This window comes from Phanerochaete carnosa (assembly GCF_000300595.1).
Source record: "Phanerochaete carnosa HHB-10118-sp unplaced genomic scaffold PHACAscaffold_1, whole genome shotgun sequence".
In the NCBI taxonomy this organism is placed as follows: domain Eukaryota; kingdom Fungi; phylum Basidiomycota; class Agaricomycetes; order Polyporales; family Phanerochaetaceae; genus Phanerochaete; species Phanerochaete carnosa.
The window spans coordinates 4,185,458-4,197,618 of record NW_006767628.1 but is presented as its reverse complement, the minus strand read 5'-3'; the positions used below and the strand labels follow the sequence as shown (position 1 = coordinate 4,197,618).

At 54.0% G+C, this 12,161-nt stretch overlaps 3 protein-coding genes across 3 annotated transcripts in view; 1 reads left to right on the top strand and 2 right to left on the bottom strand.

The window, feature by feature from the left end:
• The window catches only part of PHACADRAFT_204595 (uncharacterized protein), a 7,584-nt gene extending 1,439 nt beyond the window's left edge, over positions 1-6,145 (top strand). The window contains exons 2-13 of the mRNA XM_007390778.1: positions 23-191; positions 240-291; positions 344-570; positions 618-751; positions 808-966; positions 1,024-1,294; positions 1,348-1,509; positions 1,574-3,565; positions 3,617-3,771; positions 3,829-3,903; positions 3,958-5,917; positions 5,981-6,145. Of these exons, the coding sequence (XP_007390840.1) occupies positions 23-191; positions 240-291; positions 344-570; positions 618-751; positions 808-966; positions 1,024-1,294; positions 1,348-1,509; positions 1,574-1,673 (1,274 nt within the window). The 3' untranslated portion in view covers positions 1,674-3,565; positions 3,617-3,771; positions 3,829-3,903; positions 3,958-5,917; positions 5,981-6,145. The remainder of the gene's footprint in view (positions 1-22; positions 192-239; positions 292-343; positions 571-617; positions 752-807; positions 967-1,023; positions 1,295-1,347; positions 1,510-1,573; positions 3,566-3,616; positions 3,772-3,828; positions 3,904-3,957; positions 5,918-5,980) is intronic.
• A 450-nt stretch (positions 6,146-6,595) lies between these two features.
• Positions 6,596-9,595, bottom strand: PHACADRAFT_248020 (uncharacterized protein). The gene is made up of 13 exons (XM_007390777.1): positions 9,488-9,595; positions 9,191-9,421; positions 8,972-9,136; positions 8,192-8,918; positions 8,103-8,140; positions 7,970-8,040; positions 7,714-7,899; positions 7,583-7,656; positions 7,477-7,530; positions 7,242-7,422; positions 6,760-7,185; positions 6,676-6,699; positions 6,596-6,626 (listed from the first exon to the last, which is right to left on the bottom strand). Exons 1-4 carry the CDS (start codon positions 9,502-9,504, stop codon positions 8,702-8,704), a joined length of 630 nt encoding a protein of 209 aa, XP_007390839.1. The 5' UTR covers positions 9,505-9,595; the 3' UTR covers positions 6,596-6,626; positions 6,676-6,699; positions 6,760-7,185; positions 7,242-7,422; positions 7,477-7,530; positions 7,583-7,656; positions 7,714-7,899; positions 7,970-8,040; positions 8,103-8,140; positions 8,192-8,701.
• Positions 9,596-9,813: 218 nt separating this feature from the next.
• PHACADRAFT_248018 (uncharacterized protein) lies at positions 9,814-10,578 on the bottom strand. Its single transcript, XM_007390776.1, has 4 exons — positions 10,315-10,578; positions 10,166-10,249; positions 9,976-10,104; positions 9,814-9,905 (listed from the first exon to the last, which is right to left on the bottom strand). The coding sequence occupies exons 1-4, from the start codon at positions 10,555-10,557 to the stop codon at positions 9,897-9,899; spliced, it is 465 nt and encodes a 154-aa protein (XP_007390838.1). The 5' UTR covers positions 10,558-10,578; the 3' UTR covers positions 9,814-9,896.
• Positions 10,579-12,161: the final 1,583 nt, after the last annotated feature.

Below are 12,161 nucleotides of genomic sequence, written 5' to 3'. Positions count from 1 at the left end.
ATCCTGTTAATCTTACGCGTCAGAGACTACCCATACACGACTGTTCCCAACCAAGTCCAGCGCGTTCACAGAGCCCAACTACTCCATGACAAGAAGCACTATGACGAGCGTTGGTCCTTATCACCGGAAGCTCGCGCGAAGACTCCTTATGTGGATTACCTTCGGCCTATTATTGCTGATGCGGACATGGGGTCGGTTCACACGCTCTAAGACTGGAGCTATACTTACGAAAGACGTAGGCATGGTGGTTCCTCTACGGTTATGAAGCTCACGAAGCTGTTCGCCGAGTCGGTACGCGTTGACTGAGACTCTGGGAAACCCTGGGCTCACAGCACGGTTGCAGGGAGCGGCCGGTATTCACCTCGAAGACCAGCTTGTAGGCGGCAAGAAGTGCGGACACCTTGCAGGCAAGGTTCTCGTCCCTGCGTCCACGCACGCGTCCAGGCTCATTGCAGCACGTTTCCAACTGGACATGATGTACAATAGCATGCTATTGATTGCGCGGACGGATGCTGAGTCGGGAAAGCTCATTTCCAGCACGGTGGACATCCTGGACCACGAGTTCATCAAGTACGTCGAGCTGTATTGTTTGTGTATTGCAACTAATCCCGTTCTAGAGGAACGATAGCTCCTGGCAAAGGCCTTGCAGAAGTCATTCAAGAGGCTGAAGCTCGCGGTGCGACCGGTGCAGAAGTTGATAAGATCGAGGAGGAATGGCTCGCGGAGCATCCTCTCTGCACTTACAACCAAGGTTCGTACGAAAGTGCACTCTCTGATTCTGAGACGAACGCTAACTCTGTAGAATAGCTGTGGAACATGCTATTGCTAACTCTTCGAAGATAAGCGCCGCGGCCAAGGATTCTGCCCTCAAGCATTACCTCGAAGCTGTTGGCGGCAAGTCAAATACCGAAGCTCGGGACATCGCGGCCGATATCCTCGGAGAGCGCATCCGCTGGGATTGGGACTGTGAGCCGCCCCTTCTTCTCGATTTCAGCTCACCTTACTAATAACCCCTCATCACAGCTCCGAAGACGCGCGAGGGCTACTACCATTACACCGGTGGCGTCGAGGCCGCAATTAAACGGTCGCTCAGCTTCGCGCCGTACGCGGATATGATCTGGCTGGAGACGAAGCTGCCCGACCTGCAGCAGGCGCGCTACTTTGCACGCAAGATCCGGGAGCGCTACCCCGGGAAGTGGCTCGTCTACAACCTCAGCCCGAGCTTCAACTGGGCTGGGCAGGGGTTCTCGGACGAGGGCCTGAAGAGCTATATCTGGGACCTGGCGAAAGAAGGGTGAGTGGCGTTTCTCTCCTTTGCGAAGATGACGTTCGGCTGAGGTCTTGCAGATTCGTCCTCCAGCTAGTCTCCCTTGCTGGCTTGCATCTGAATGCGGCGGCGACTTGTGAGCTTGCTTCTCGCTTCAAGAATGATGGGATGCTTGCGTACGTCGACCTCGTACAAAAGAAAGAGAAGGCTCTGGGCTGCGATGTTCTGACGCACCAGAAATGGTACGTAGACCCCTCCCCCCTGGCGCCTGTCGTCTACTGCATCAATGCTCACTATACTGTGCAGGAGCGGGGCTAACTACGTCGACCGCATTCTTAACACCCTATCTGCTGGTTCCTCGAGCACATCTGCGGTTGGCAAGGACTCCACCGAGCATCAGTTCTAGCTGGAGCTCTTCGCAGGCAACAGTAGTGTTACGAAAAGGAAGGCTGCGTATTCCTAGTCGTATTGGTTGCATTTTGTTATGCCGTAGAGGTAGAGGATGTACTATATATGCCCAAGAGGGATGCTAGGAGTGTAATGTACCACAGGTGGTTGGATGCATGCGTGTCCGTGGAAGACGAACGGCAGATGAAGCAGAAGCCGGGAACGGCCCCCAAATATCGACCCAAACAGAATAGCTTTCTGCGACAAAGTAGCGACAGTATTAGATAATAAATACAGCATGTTCCAAGCGAAAGCAGAAAGGAAAGCTTGGACTAGCCATAAAGCGAGCAGAACGATGGTACAGTGGAGAGACAGTTTGTAACAAAGTCAGTAAAGCTATTCAAAGGGTAAGATATGAAAGCAATGTGCGTTAAAGAAGTAGAAGCAACTCATTCCCGGGAAGCCAAGACAGACAGATCCAAGCCGTTATAGGGATACGACAGCGAACCGTTCGGGGGAGAGACGATCTCGAACTGGGACACGTCGACGCTCGGCCGGCTCCCGAACGAAGAATCGGATGCATGCGACTGGCGGCCTACAGCCGCGAGCCCGTTCCGGGGAGGAGAGGAGGACGCCAGCAGTGGGGACCGAACACGGGGTGGTGACGAGGCAGAGGCATTCGAGGACATACTAGGTCTGCGGCCCTGCGAATGCCGGCTCGCCGAGCGGTTGTGCTGCACATACTGTTCTGGCAGCATCGGGCTCGGTGGGATGTCGCCAAAGGACGCAGCGGAACCAAGCGAGGGCGAGGAGCGCATGGCACCTACAGACACGTAGAGTATGCTTGGTTTCCGTTTGCGCGTCGGCTCGGCCTGCTGCTGTTCGGTGCTGGAACGTGAGGTCGTCGAGGAGATCGAGCTCTTGGCCGAGCCTGCCGAAAGACTGCCACCCCTCAGGGACTTGAGGATAGACTTCCGGACACTGTTCCTCTGCAAACCTGGAGTAGGGGGCGCTTGTTGGGGCACAGGACGGGGCGGTGACGGTGAGCGAACAGGTCTAACCGGATGAACAGGATATGGCGACTCCTGATCGAAGCAAAGGGCACGCATAGTCTCTCGTGGAGGTATGCTCGCAGGGACAAAGGGTGGATATTCAGACGCGGGGATCGATGACTTAGATATCGACTTTGCTCTTGACCGACCGGTTGGCTGAGGTTGAAACTGAGGCTGGGGAACTGGAGGGGCTGGCGGAGGCATGTTGGGCGATACTGGGCGAGATTCAGGCTTCGCTTGTGTGCTGACAGATTCTCGCTTTACATCGCTCTTCCTCCACAGCTTTCTGATGTTCTTGACGCTCATCAGCGAGGACGACGATGGCTTACTATTCGCTCGTGCATTGACTACCTCAGCAATTTCATCAGATTCCATGGAGAAGCGGCTAGATGGCGTCCGAGATTGGGGTCGTGAGTCGTTGAGAACGGGGCTAGGAGTCGCCAGGGATGAGGTCCTATCAGGAAAGCTGGCAACATGAGTGGTAGAACCATCATCACTATAGGATTGCGAATTCCGTTCCGACTCGATGCGACTTGCCTCAGCCTCCGAAGGGTACCGTCCAAACGGGTCAGGGGAGAGCGGTATAACGGGCGAATCGAGACTGCGCGCAGAGCCGAACATATTGGGCGCGGTAAGTGGTGGATACAAGCCACTGTCCTCTGCTAGTGCACGCTGTCGCGCAACCGTCTCGTTCGAAGGGGCATCGGATCTGGTAGACCGTCTTTGGAATTGTTTGGGAGGTTCAGTGGTGATACCATTAAATGCGAATGTAGGTGGGGATGGCAGCCTGTCTTCGTCTTTGTTACTGAGCGCAGAATATGGGACCGCAGGCCATGCTGCTTCAGTTGCACCAGGACTCCTTTCAAAGGATCGTCAGGACGCACGACTAGACGAGCTAGAGGGGACTAACTTGAGAGGCGGAGAGACGTCACCCTTGCGAGGCGATAGAGTCAGAGATGGTGAACGCATCGAGGCATTGGATTGGTCACGGCGGTGAACAGGGATATCCTCAGTTTTCATGTCAATTGACTGAAGGTGTGGACGAGGAGAGAACTGGGCAAGATTCTAGTTGTAGTGTATTAATATACGAACTAGGATGTTGAACTTATCGACCACACCGACCTTCTCAATTTCATCCAACTGAGCAGCCATGATATACTGACTCTTCCTTCTGTCGTAAGGGTCGGAATCGTCGTACTGTAGCGGTTTATCATTAGTACAGGGTAAGGAAGCGACGAGGACAGGACTTACATCACCGTCATCTGTGATTGATGGATCCAACCCAAGGTCCAAATCGCCAAAGACAGCACCGTCGCGCTTTTCATCCTCAGGACTCCTGATGTTGACATTCTTCAGCAGTTCCTCGTCGAGCTCGTCCTCGTCCTCGTCCTCGTCCTCGTCAGGAAAGAGCGAATGGCTTGATATATGAGGGTTGGTCTCTGGTTCCGATTGCTGGGCCGCAACATCTGACGATGGGCTTGCCAAGTATGCAAGCCGAGCGCTGCTCGCACTCGATGGCTGTGGACTCTGCTCAGGGACGCCGAGCTCGCCGTGGTTCTGTAGCATGAGATGTAAAGGAGGGGGAACGTGCTTCTTAACGGTACCGGCAGTCGCAGGCTCGGACCGCCGCTTGGCAAGAACTGCCGCCTCTTCCTCTGACGGAATAGCCACCGTCAGAGGAGGCTTCGGCATCCGGTTGAGCAGCTCGGATACATCGGCTTCATCGTCAGGCACCGACATGCACGATTCGTCGCCCTCCTCAAGGTCATCAGGAAGGTTAGAGACAGCGGCTGCATCTAGAGCAAGGTCAACGACGTTAGGATTGTTGTTCTGCCTTGCTTCAGGCTCCGCGCGCATCTCTGCCCAAGTTTCCGCGTCGGTGCCGAAGACATCATCCAGGGGGTCGCCATCTGCCCCCATGGCATCCAGACGAGCGGTCAAGTCGTCATTGCCTTCATCTTCCAGCAGCTCGTACCCTTCGTCTTTTTCCTCCGTCACCAAGAAAGCTGGGCGGTTTGCCCGCTTGTTCATCCTGTCCACCAAACGCAAGTCTATCGGTGCCTTCTTGGTCCCTTCCTCACCCTCCTCACCACCCTCGCCGTTCTCGCTCAGAGATCGACTCCTTCCGCTCACCCGACTCTCCGCTCTCTTCGCATGGGTGATTCTCCTACTTCGTACCCAAGCCTTGTACCACTCGGCATTCCTCCTGTCAATGTCAAACTCGACCTTCGCAAGCACTGGCACCAGCGCTGGTGATTCGAGACCTGGAAGGGGAAGAGAGCTTGCATCTGTGGAGGGGGCTACAGACGAAGCAGAATCCGGAGTGTCCACATCGCTTGGCGACGGAGACTGGGACGGAGTCGACGGCGACGGTGTCAGCGGAGAGATCTCAGGGAGCTGGGATGAGACAAAAGCACGCAAGTTCTGCGGTTGTTGCGATGGATTGCTAGTCACGTCCTGAAGAAGTGCAGGTGATGACCTGCCGGCTACGCCGTACCCAAGTCCCAGACCGAAAGGTTTGGGACCTGGCGCAGGAATCTCGTCTTTCTCGGCCCTAACCACCCTCGCCCAGATGTGTTTCCAGATGTCCTCAGATATTCTTGGCCCCGGCTCTTCATTGTGTGCGGCGTTCATGGTCGTGATGAGATACAGAACCATACCGACTGTACTCGGCAGAGCGTATTCCCGAGCAATCGCGGTCAACTGCGACTGCAACGTGGAATAAACGGGGACGAGGACTCCTCTTCGGAACTGAGTATGATATCCTGAGGCAGTAAGTGGGATGGGGGCAAGAGTATCTGTGTCATGCGGCAGATGGCGGGGCGGTATGACATGCAGAAGGTATCTTGACGTGGAAGGAGCCGCCGGTAGATGTGAGGATGCTACTGACGGTGTTGGAGACCTGCCTCGTGCATCGTGAGGAAAGAGGGGTGACGCCAGAGTCAGACCCGAGCTACTAATGTTGGAGGCAAGAGAAGGGACAAGGGTGCCTGATGCAGGTACTGGAGTCGCCACACCGAGGGCGTTAGCAAGTTTCGCCAGCCGGTGGGGAGACAACGGAGCTTTTGGAGCGGGCCATGATGGCTGGGGACCAGTAGAGGAGGGTGAGAGAGCAGAGGAACTATCCGAGCGATTAGTCTTGGGCATGATGATCGTAGAGAGCGGCGGTCGTTAGTGAGTGGAACTGCTTCGCATAGATTAACCTCTGCTCCTAGGACGAGGAGAGGTGAGTTGAAGTTGCACGTTCTCGCGCAAAGCGCGAATAACACGATACCTCAAGCTGCAAAGTCTCCCGTGTACGCCTGACACGCGTATAACTAGCTCGTGATGTGATGCAAGAAAGATGGACCACACAGTGGAAGCCTGGAGAAAGCGAACACGACTCAGACGAGTCGTAGAGAGGAGAAAGGTGAAGAAAGGGAGGACGAGAGGCTTTGGCAACCGTAGGGCCTTGCAACAACTTCTCCGGAATCGTTTCCTTCGCCCATCTCCAGCTCAGCGCCGTATCAGGCAAGACGTTCTCACGCTGTTCTCATCACTCAAGAAGCGCTCATAAGGCCTTTGTGGCTTCTTGACTGTCGAGCTCTGAACGCCGCGCAGCGAGATCATTGCCTTTTCATACACGACTCGTCGTAAACCAGTGTGGAATGGATTGTGGACCCTACTTTCGACGTTCAACACGTTTAAACAACTGGCTTTCGAGGGAGCTGTAAGTGCTAACACCAAAATCTACGATCACTGATCACTGACGACGTCGTGCAGTGGATGTGCATAGCCAGGTTGAAATTCCGGTTATGGCATAACTCAATGAGTTATGTGTCCAACAGATGGTTGGAGTACAAGAGATCTCATTTGATTGCAGAGCTCATCCTGGCTGTACCAAACCGTAGCATGGAGCTTAGCCCATATGCAATTTCCGGGTAAGTATCTCCAGTTCATATCAGTCAGCCGTGCTCAGCTTCAACGCAGTAACCAACACGGATACTGTCAAAGGTGGCGTCAGGCTGTGTTCCGATGCTGATGAGCGTTCTCATGCCAGACCTGCGCTTTTAGATTATAATTTAAGGCCGGTAATCGGAATATTCCCTCGTGCCCTCACCGATATCCTGCGCCGCTGTTCTAGAACCCTAGGGCCATCCTCTGGCAGTCTGCATCGACGGCACAACAGCGGCTCGCTCGCGGCTTTGCCTAGACCCGCCCGGCTGCAGGTCTCGGTTGCAGGTACAAGATGTCGCTAGAGCATTCGGGACATGACGAACACCACAAGGCACCGGATGCCTCAGACGGCATGTACCCGATGCTGGGGCGGGACCCTGTTGCGCTGCTGAACGTCTTGTTCGTACTCCTTACTGTGGGGCAGGCCCTCCTTACCGCTTTGCTGGGGATCATCTGTATCTCCAAGCAGGTCAGAAAACGGAACGCTGCCATGCGAAACTTATTACTCGTCAGCATCCTGAGCACCGTCCCGCAACCCTTGTTGTGCGTTCAGATCACCTAGTGCATGTCTTTTTAAGAGCTGAAAGCGAGTATTTTAGGTACTATGGAGAAGAGATCCTCAACCCTAATCCGCCTTTCGGTCTATGCTTGGCTCAAGCGATTCTCAAACACGGCTCGGACCCCATGTACAGCGTTGCCTCCCTGGCGCTGCTATTAGAGGTCTTGTGCGAGACAGAGTTTCTTGCCTGTTGTCTCCGTCGCAAAATTAGGGTCCGTCTGGTACGCATCTCAATTGGGCTGTCTCGTTACAAAACATATCAACGATCTTCACAGCTGGTTGCCCTGCCATACGCGATCTTTGTCATATTCGCGCTCACAACCGCAAGCGTAAGTTGGCGTACGCATGTTTCCAATTACATGAGGTTCATGTAGTTCTTAGCTTGGAGCCGCATACCCGGAGGCAGTTAAGCACTTGCCCGACGACTACTATTGTACACTGCTGCATAAGTCATAGTAGGTCCCGCATTATCTGTATCGTTTCTATGGGAATAATTGGAACTTGCGACCTAGCGGCCGCGGGCTCGAAATTTTCTCTTGTTGCATCGTCTTCTTCACAGTATCGCTGCAAATTTACACCATCGTTCAGTGCCGACGCATCTGGCGGAACGTCCCACACCTTAAACCGTGTCGTGTTTTCGGCAAAGGCCTATGCCTCAGAGTCTTAGCGTTCACTGTCTGCCAACTCTTCCTCTTCGTGTGAGTTGCACATCAAGTTTCCGTCCACCCCTGCAGAATTGGCCATACTCAACATCGGGCTCTTGAACAGGTTATTCGCGCTGGGCTTTTATCTCACGAGCTCCGCGACGCACGTCATCCCCATTGTCTACGAAGCTGCCAGTACGCTGCGTTGCGCTTTCATTTGAGAATTTCTAGCATAGCATTGACCGAGACGTTTAAAGTGCCTCTGACTACGTTCCTGATCTTTGCATCCTCCTCAGTACGCCTTCTGTGACTGTTTCAGGCTAATCACGGACTCATATGACTTTAGGATGTTCTCGCCGCCTGCAGGTTCTGGACTGGAGACCGCCAGCCCCTACTGCAGACTCCAGGATCGGACGCCGTGCCTAATGATAGCGAGGCCCATGTTTCCTCTAGTCTCACCCAGCCCCGAGCCGACGGCAGCAGATCGGATGAGGCGGTCCTTGAACAAGCCTAGCGCGTTTGGACGGCAAGAAGTCACCGTGGTTTAGGCGACACCTGTTTCGATCGGGAGACCATCGATCCTAACGGAAACATAGCGACATAGACCACACACGCTTCAGTTCATATTATATGTATATCAAGGGTCCCCAATGTATTCACAAAGTCACGAATGTAGATTATAGACGTGGAAGGGTACAGTCCAAGTGCGTGCATGCTGAAGTCCATGAGTACTATAAAGAAAGTCTGGGTAACGATAGTCCGTAAAGGCGTGGGGAAAGGAAATAAAACCTGAAATGCAAGCGTTCGTCCAGATCATCTCTCCTGCCAACGTTGCTGAAAGATCGTCCGGCGTTGCCTAGACGGCGACGAGACCGCCGGCGATCGCAGCAGCAGCCATGGCGAACCAGGAGCCGACGCCCATCGACGCAGCGCCGTTGCCGTTGAATGAGCTTGGGCTCGGGCTGCTTCCAGTAGTGCTGGAAGTGCCAGTGCCCGATGAAGCTGGCGTAGAGGAGCCCGAGACAGTGGTACCGAACGACGAGGTGCTTGCGCTAGCGCCGGAACTACCCGAGCTGCATTGGCGGGTCAGAAAGGCGAGTTATCGGTAGTCACAAATGAGGCTTACGTGACAGAGGCCGCAGAGGAACCAGAGGTGGAAGACAAACCAGATGTGGTGGAAGACGCGCTCGACGAAGTAGAAGAGACAGCAGGAGCGATGGAGAAGTCACCCGACATGGCGAACACGTCGTTGATATTCGTGATGTTGACGGCCTCAATAATGTAACCATCGCTGAACATACAACAAATCAGTCGTCAGAAGCGTTATGGCTATCGGGTTACTTACCCAGAAGGGACAGGGGGAAGTGGGATATTGATGGAACCCGCGGCTGGGTCGACATTGTTGGCAATGGCAAACGTATTATGGAAGTTGTTGGGGTTTGAAAGCTCCAGCGACCAGGTGGACGGGTCGTTCGGACCGGTGGTCCATGAGATTGTCGCAGTGCCGGCGGAGGTGAGGTTGGTGGGCGTATTAATCGTCAGAGCGTGGACGAAGGGGAGAAGGACGGCGAGGGTGCTATGCAGAAAACTGGCATGTGAGCACCAAAGTTGTGCAACCATGGCATGGCTGCTGAACACATACCTGAGCTTGAAAAACATCGTGGCTGGTCGTAGAGAACGGTGCGGAGAGGGAGGAGGGAGGGAAAGGCAGTCGCTAGGAGGGAGGGAGAGTGGTCGAAGGAGAAGTTGGACTTGCAAAAAGCCTTGCGGGTTTTAGACTAAAGCGAGGCTTATGTACATTCGGCCCGCCGCACGTGGCTGACCACAGAAGCTTCTGGGGCTATTCTCGTCGCGCGCCCCATCAGTGTGTCCGCATCATCACTATGGCTGTGCGAAATTTCGGGCAATTCCCCCCACGCTTTAGGCCAACAAGAGCCGTAAAATGCAGCACACGACAGCAACGATGTTCAAATACACAACATCGGCAGCACTTGGTATTCTCTGCATGCTAGTCCGAACACGCTAGATGCATCTATGTACATTCTGTACGTCTAGAAAATCTTCACGATCACAGTCATGTGTCAGTATCACCCGGGACTCGTGAGAAGAGCGGTAGCAACGTGAGCTTACCTCGTCAAACGGCCGAGTGTCGTTGAAGCAGCTCTCCCAGACCTCGTTCACAGCTCGCTCCGCAGTCTCATCGTCTGGACACGCGGGGTTGGCGCGGACAGACATCACCGCTCGTCGGCGAACACAAGCCTGTCATGTCCGAGGCGTCAGTATCACCTGCCAAGGTGAACGACACATTAACCGCGCCTACCTGATGTTGCTTCGAGATAGACAGGAATCCACGTCGTAACTCACGTGTAAACTTGCAGTCACCGCTAAGACTGTTGGCACGAATCTGATGATAGGACACAGCAATGTGAGGACAAATAGGAAGCAACGCTTAGCCCTAGCATCACGAACCTCGCTGCACGCGTGATGCCGCAAGTTTTTCCAGTCGACCTTGAACTTGCAATGATCGTACATGTGAACAAGCTCGTGCATGATGGTATCCTCCATATGCTGCTTGTGCAGTATGCGCTCCTGGCATATTGTAATAGCTCCTGCATCCGGTGAGAACCCTCCCGCCCTGACAGTCGAACATGGCTCGCAGACGATATTTTGCGGTCCAACGTCGCATCCGTTTCTCTTCAGGTGCTCAAGCATGAACACAATCGCGGGGCCTACAATCATCAAGTCGTGCAGAGACCTATAGTTAGCGCTATAAACGAGCAGCTGTGGGCAGGCAGAACTGTAGGACGAACTTTGCCGCATGAGCTGCCTCTTCCACTTCTCGCAGGTCTCATTTTGGTATGTCTGCATCTCAGACCACCTCTCCTGCTCCGTCGCACCGAGGCCAGTCATGGCACCAAATCGTCGCCTCCACCGCTCGAAGGTTCCCGGCTCCTCCGAAGTCGAACTATTTGAGGCCGAAGGCGTCCCGTTGCTGGACATCGCGCGGGTCGTGTGGTGGTCAAATTAACAGGGGACTCGAGGGCGCCGTGCCCGCGGCTCGGCCCAACTTGGGCGCTAAAAAATCCGTAGACTCACGTGACTTTTGATTTGGAGTCAATTGTGTTCCCGCACATGTCCGAGTCCGTGCAAACTAGTACTGCAAAGTCGCCTGAATCAGGCACGCAAGAATGCATGCGTAAATACAGTGCCTTAATGCGTCCTGGTAGTGAAGTACAAAATTGACAACGAGGCGGCCAGGGTCTTGCATACGGTGTGCACTGGTACTACGCGAAGTTCACCCACTTCGAGCTTGATCAGGCTAATGGAAGTACTTTATCGTAACTTGGTGGAATATCCTGTAATTTTTCATGCTATTGCTCTGATTGTATTCTTGACGCATGAACATAGGCTTTACGTTCTTGTGCTCAAGAGGCTGCAGGGGTGCCGTTCACTTTCTCTTGGGCAAGGTGACATGCGTTCCGAAGGGTCGACGCCCAAGTGATGATCCCAGTCGTGCCATGCCTTTCGACACCTATTATGAGTGGGCTAGCGAGTTTCTGGAGGACCCGTTTGAAGCACGTCGGGCTTTCTCCCAACCCGCGACCGAGTCCGTGCAGTTTACCGGTTGATGCAATCAAGCGCCACAAAGGGCGGAGGCGTTGTCGGAACCCCTTTCCTTTGTAACTCTCTTGCCGCATACTCCAATATTCTGTTTGCACTACCAGCCTCGGTTCGTCCGATCGTCCATGGTTAGTCGCAACATCTTGACTCAAGAAATATGTCGCGGTATCTTGTACCATTCTCCGGAGGAAAATGACGTGGCTTGGCCTGATGGAGCACGCGAACTGCGTGATATCCTGCTCCAGATTCCTGCGATAAGCGGAGACGTATGTGTAGATCCCTCTTCGGTGTACTATCTATATTAATATGCGATTTAAGGGGTCATACCCCGAAGTAGACGAGCATTTGCATTATCTGCTAGCGGAGCTGCCTCCCGGCACTATGTCCACTCCTTCGAATTTGGCAAACAGAGACGATATAGCACATGTATTCAGCGCCGCACTTCGTGCATGCCACTTGATTCGCTCTCAGCGTTCATTGGGCTCGGACGACTCGCTTTCTCCAGACCTTGCGACGTCCGTCGTCTACTCTATCATGTCGGCTTGCATCTACATGGACCGCGAGGTCCTCTTAGAGTGCGTCATTGTTTTGGAGCCTCAGGTACACAGGCTGAGACAGGGATGCAGATGCGACTCGTGGTTCGCCGTGCCCCGTATACCTGGGGTGCATCCCGCCATACATCATGTTTGGTCCGC

What these genes read in the sequence shown, in the direction of transcription:
- PHACADRAFT_248020 (XM_007390777.1), bottom strand. An exon ending in CTTCCCCCTGTCCCTTCTGG is followed by an intron (nt 9,137 to 9,190) that starts GTAAGTAACCCG and finishes TTGTATGTTCAG; the next exon opens with CGATGGTTACATTATTGAGG. An exon ending in TCCTCTGCGGCCTCTGTCAC is followed by an intron (nt 8,919 to 8,971) that starts GTAAGCCTCATT and finishes CCGCCAATGCAG; the next exon opens with CTCGGGTAGTTCCGGCGCTA.
- PHACADRAFT_248018 (XM_007390776.1), bottom strand. Translation starts at nt 10,557, where the DNA reads ATGCTTGAGCACCTGAAGAGAAACGGATGCGACGTTGGACCGCAAAAT. An exon ending in GGCATCACGCGTGCAGCGAG is followed by an intron (nt 10,250 to 10,314) that starts GTTCGTGATGCT and finishes TCCTATCATCAG; the next exon opens with ATTCGTGCCAACAGTCTTAG. An exon ending in CTATCTCGAAGCAACATCAG is followed by an intron (nt 10,105 to 10,165) that starts GTAGGCGCGGTT and finishes CGGACATGACAG; the next exon opens with GCTTGTGTTCGCCGACGAGC.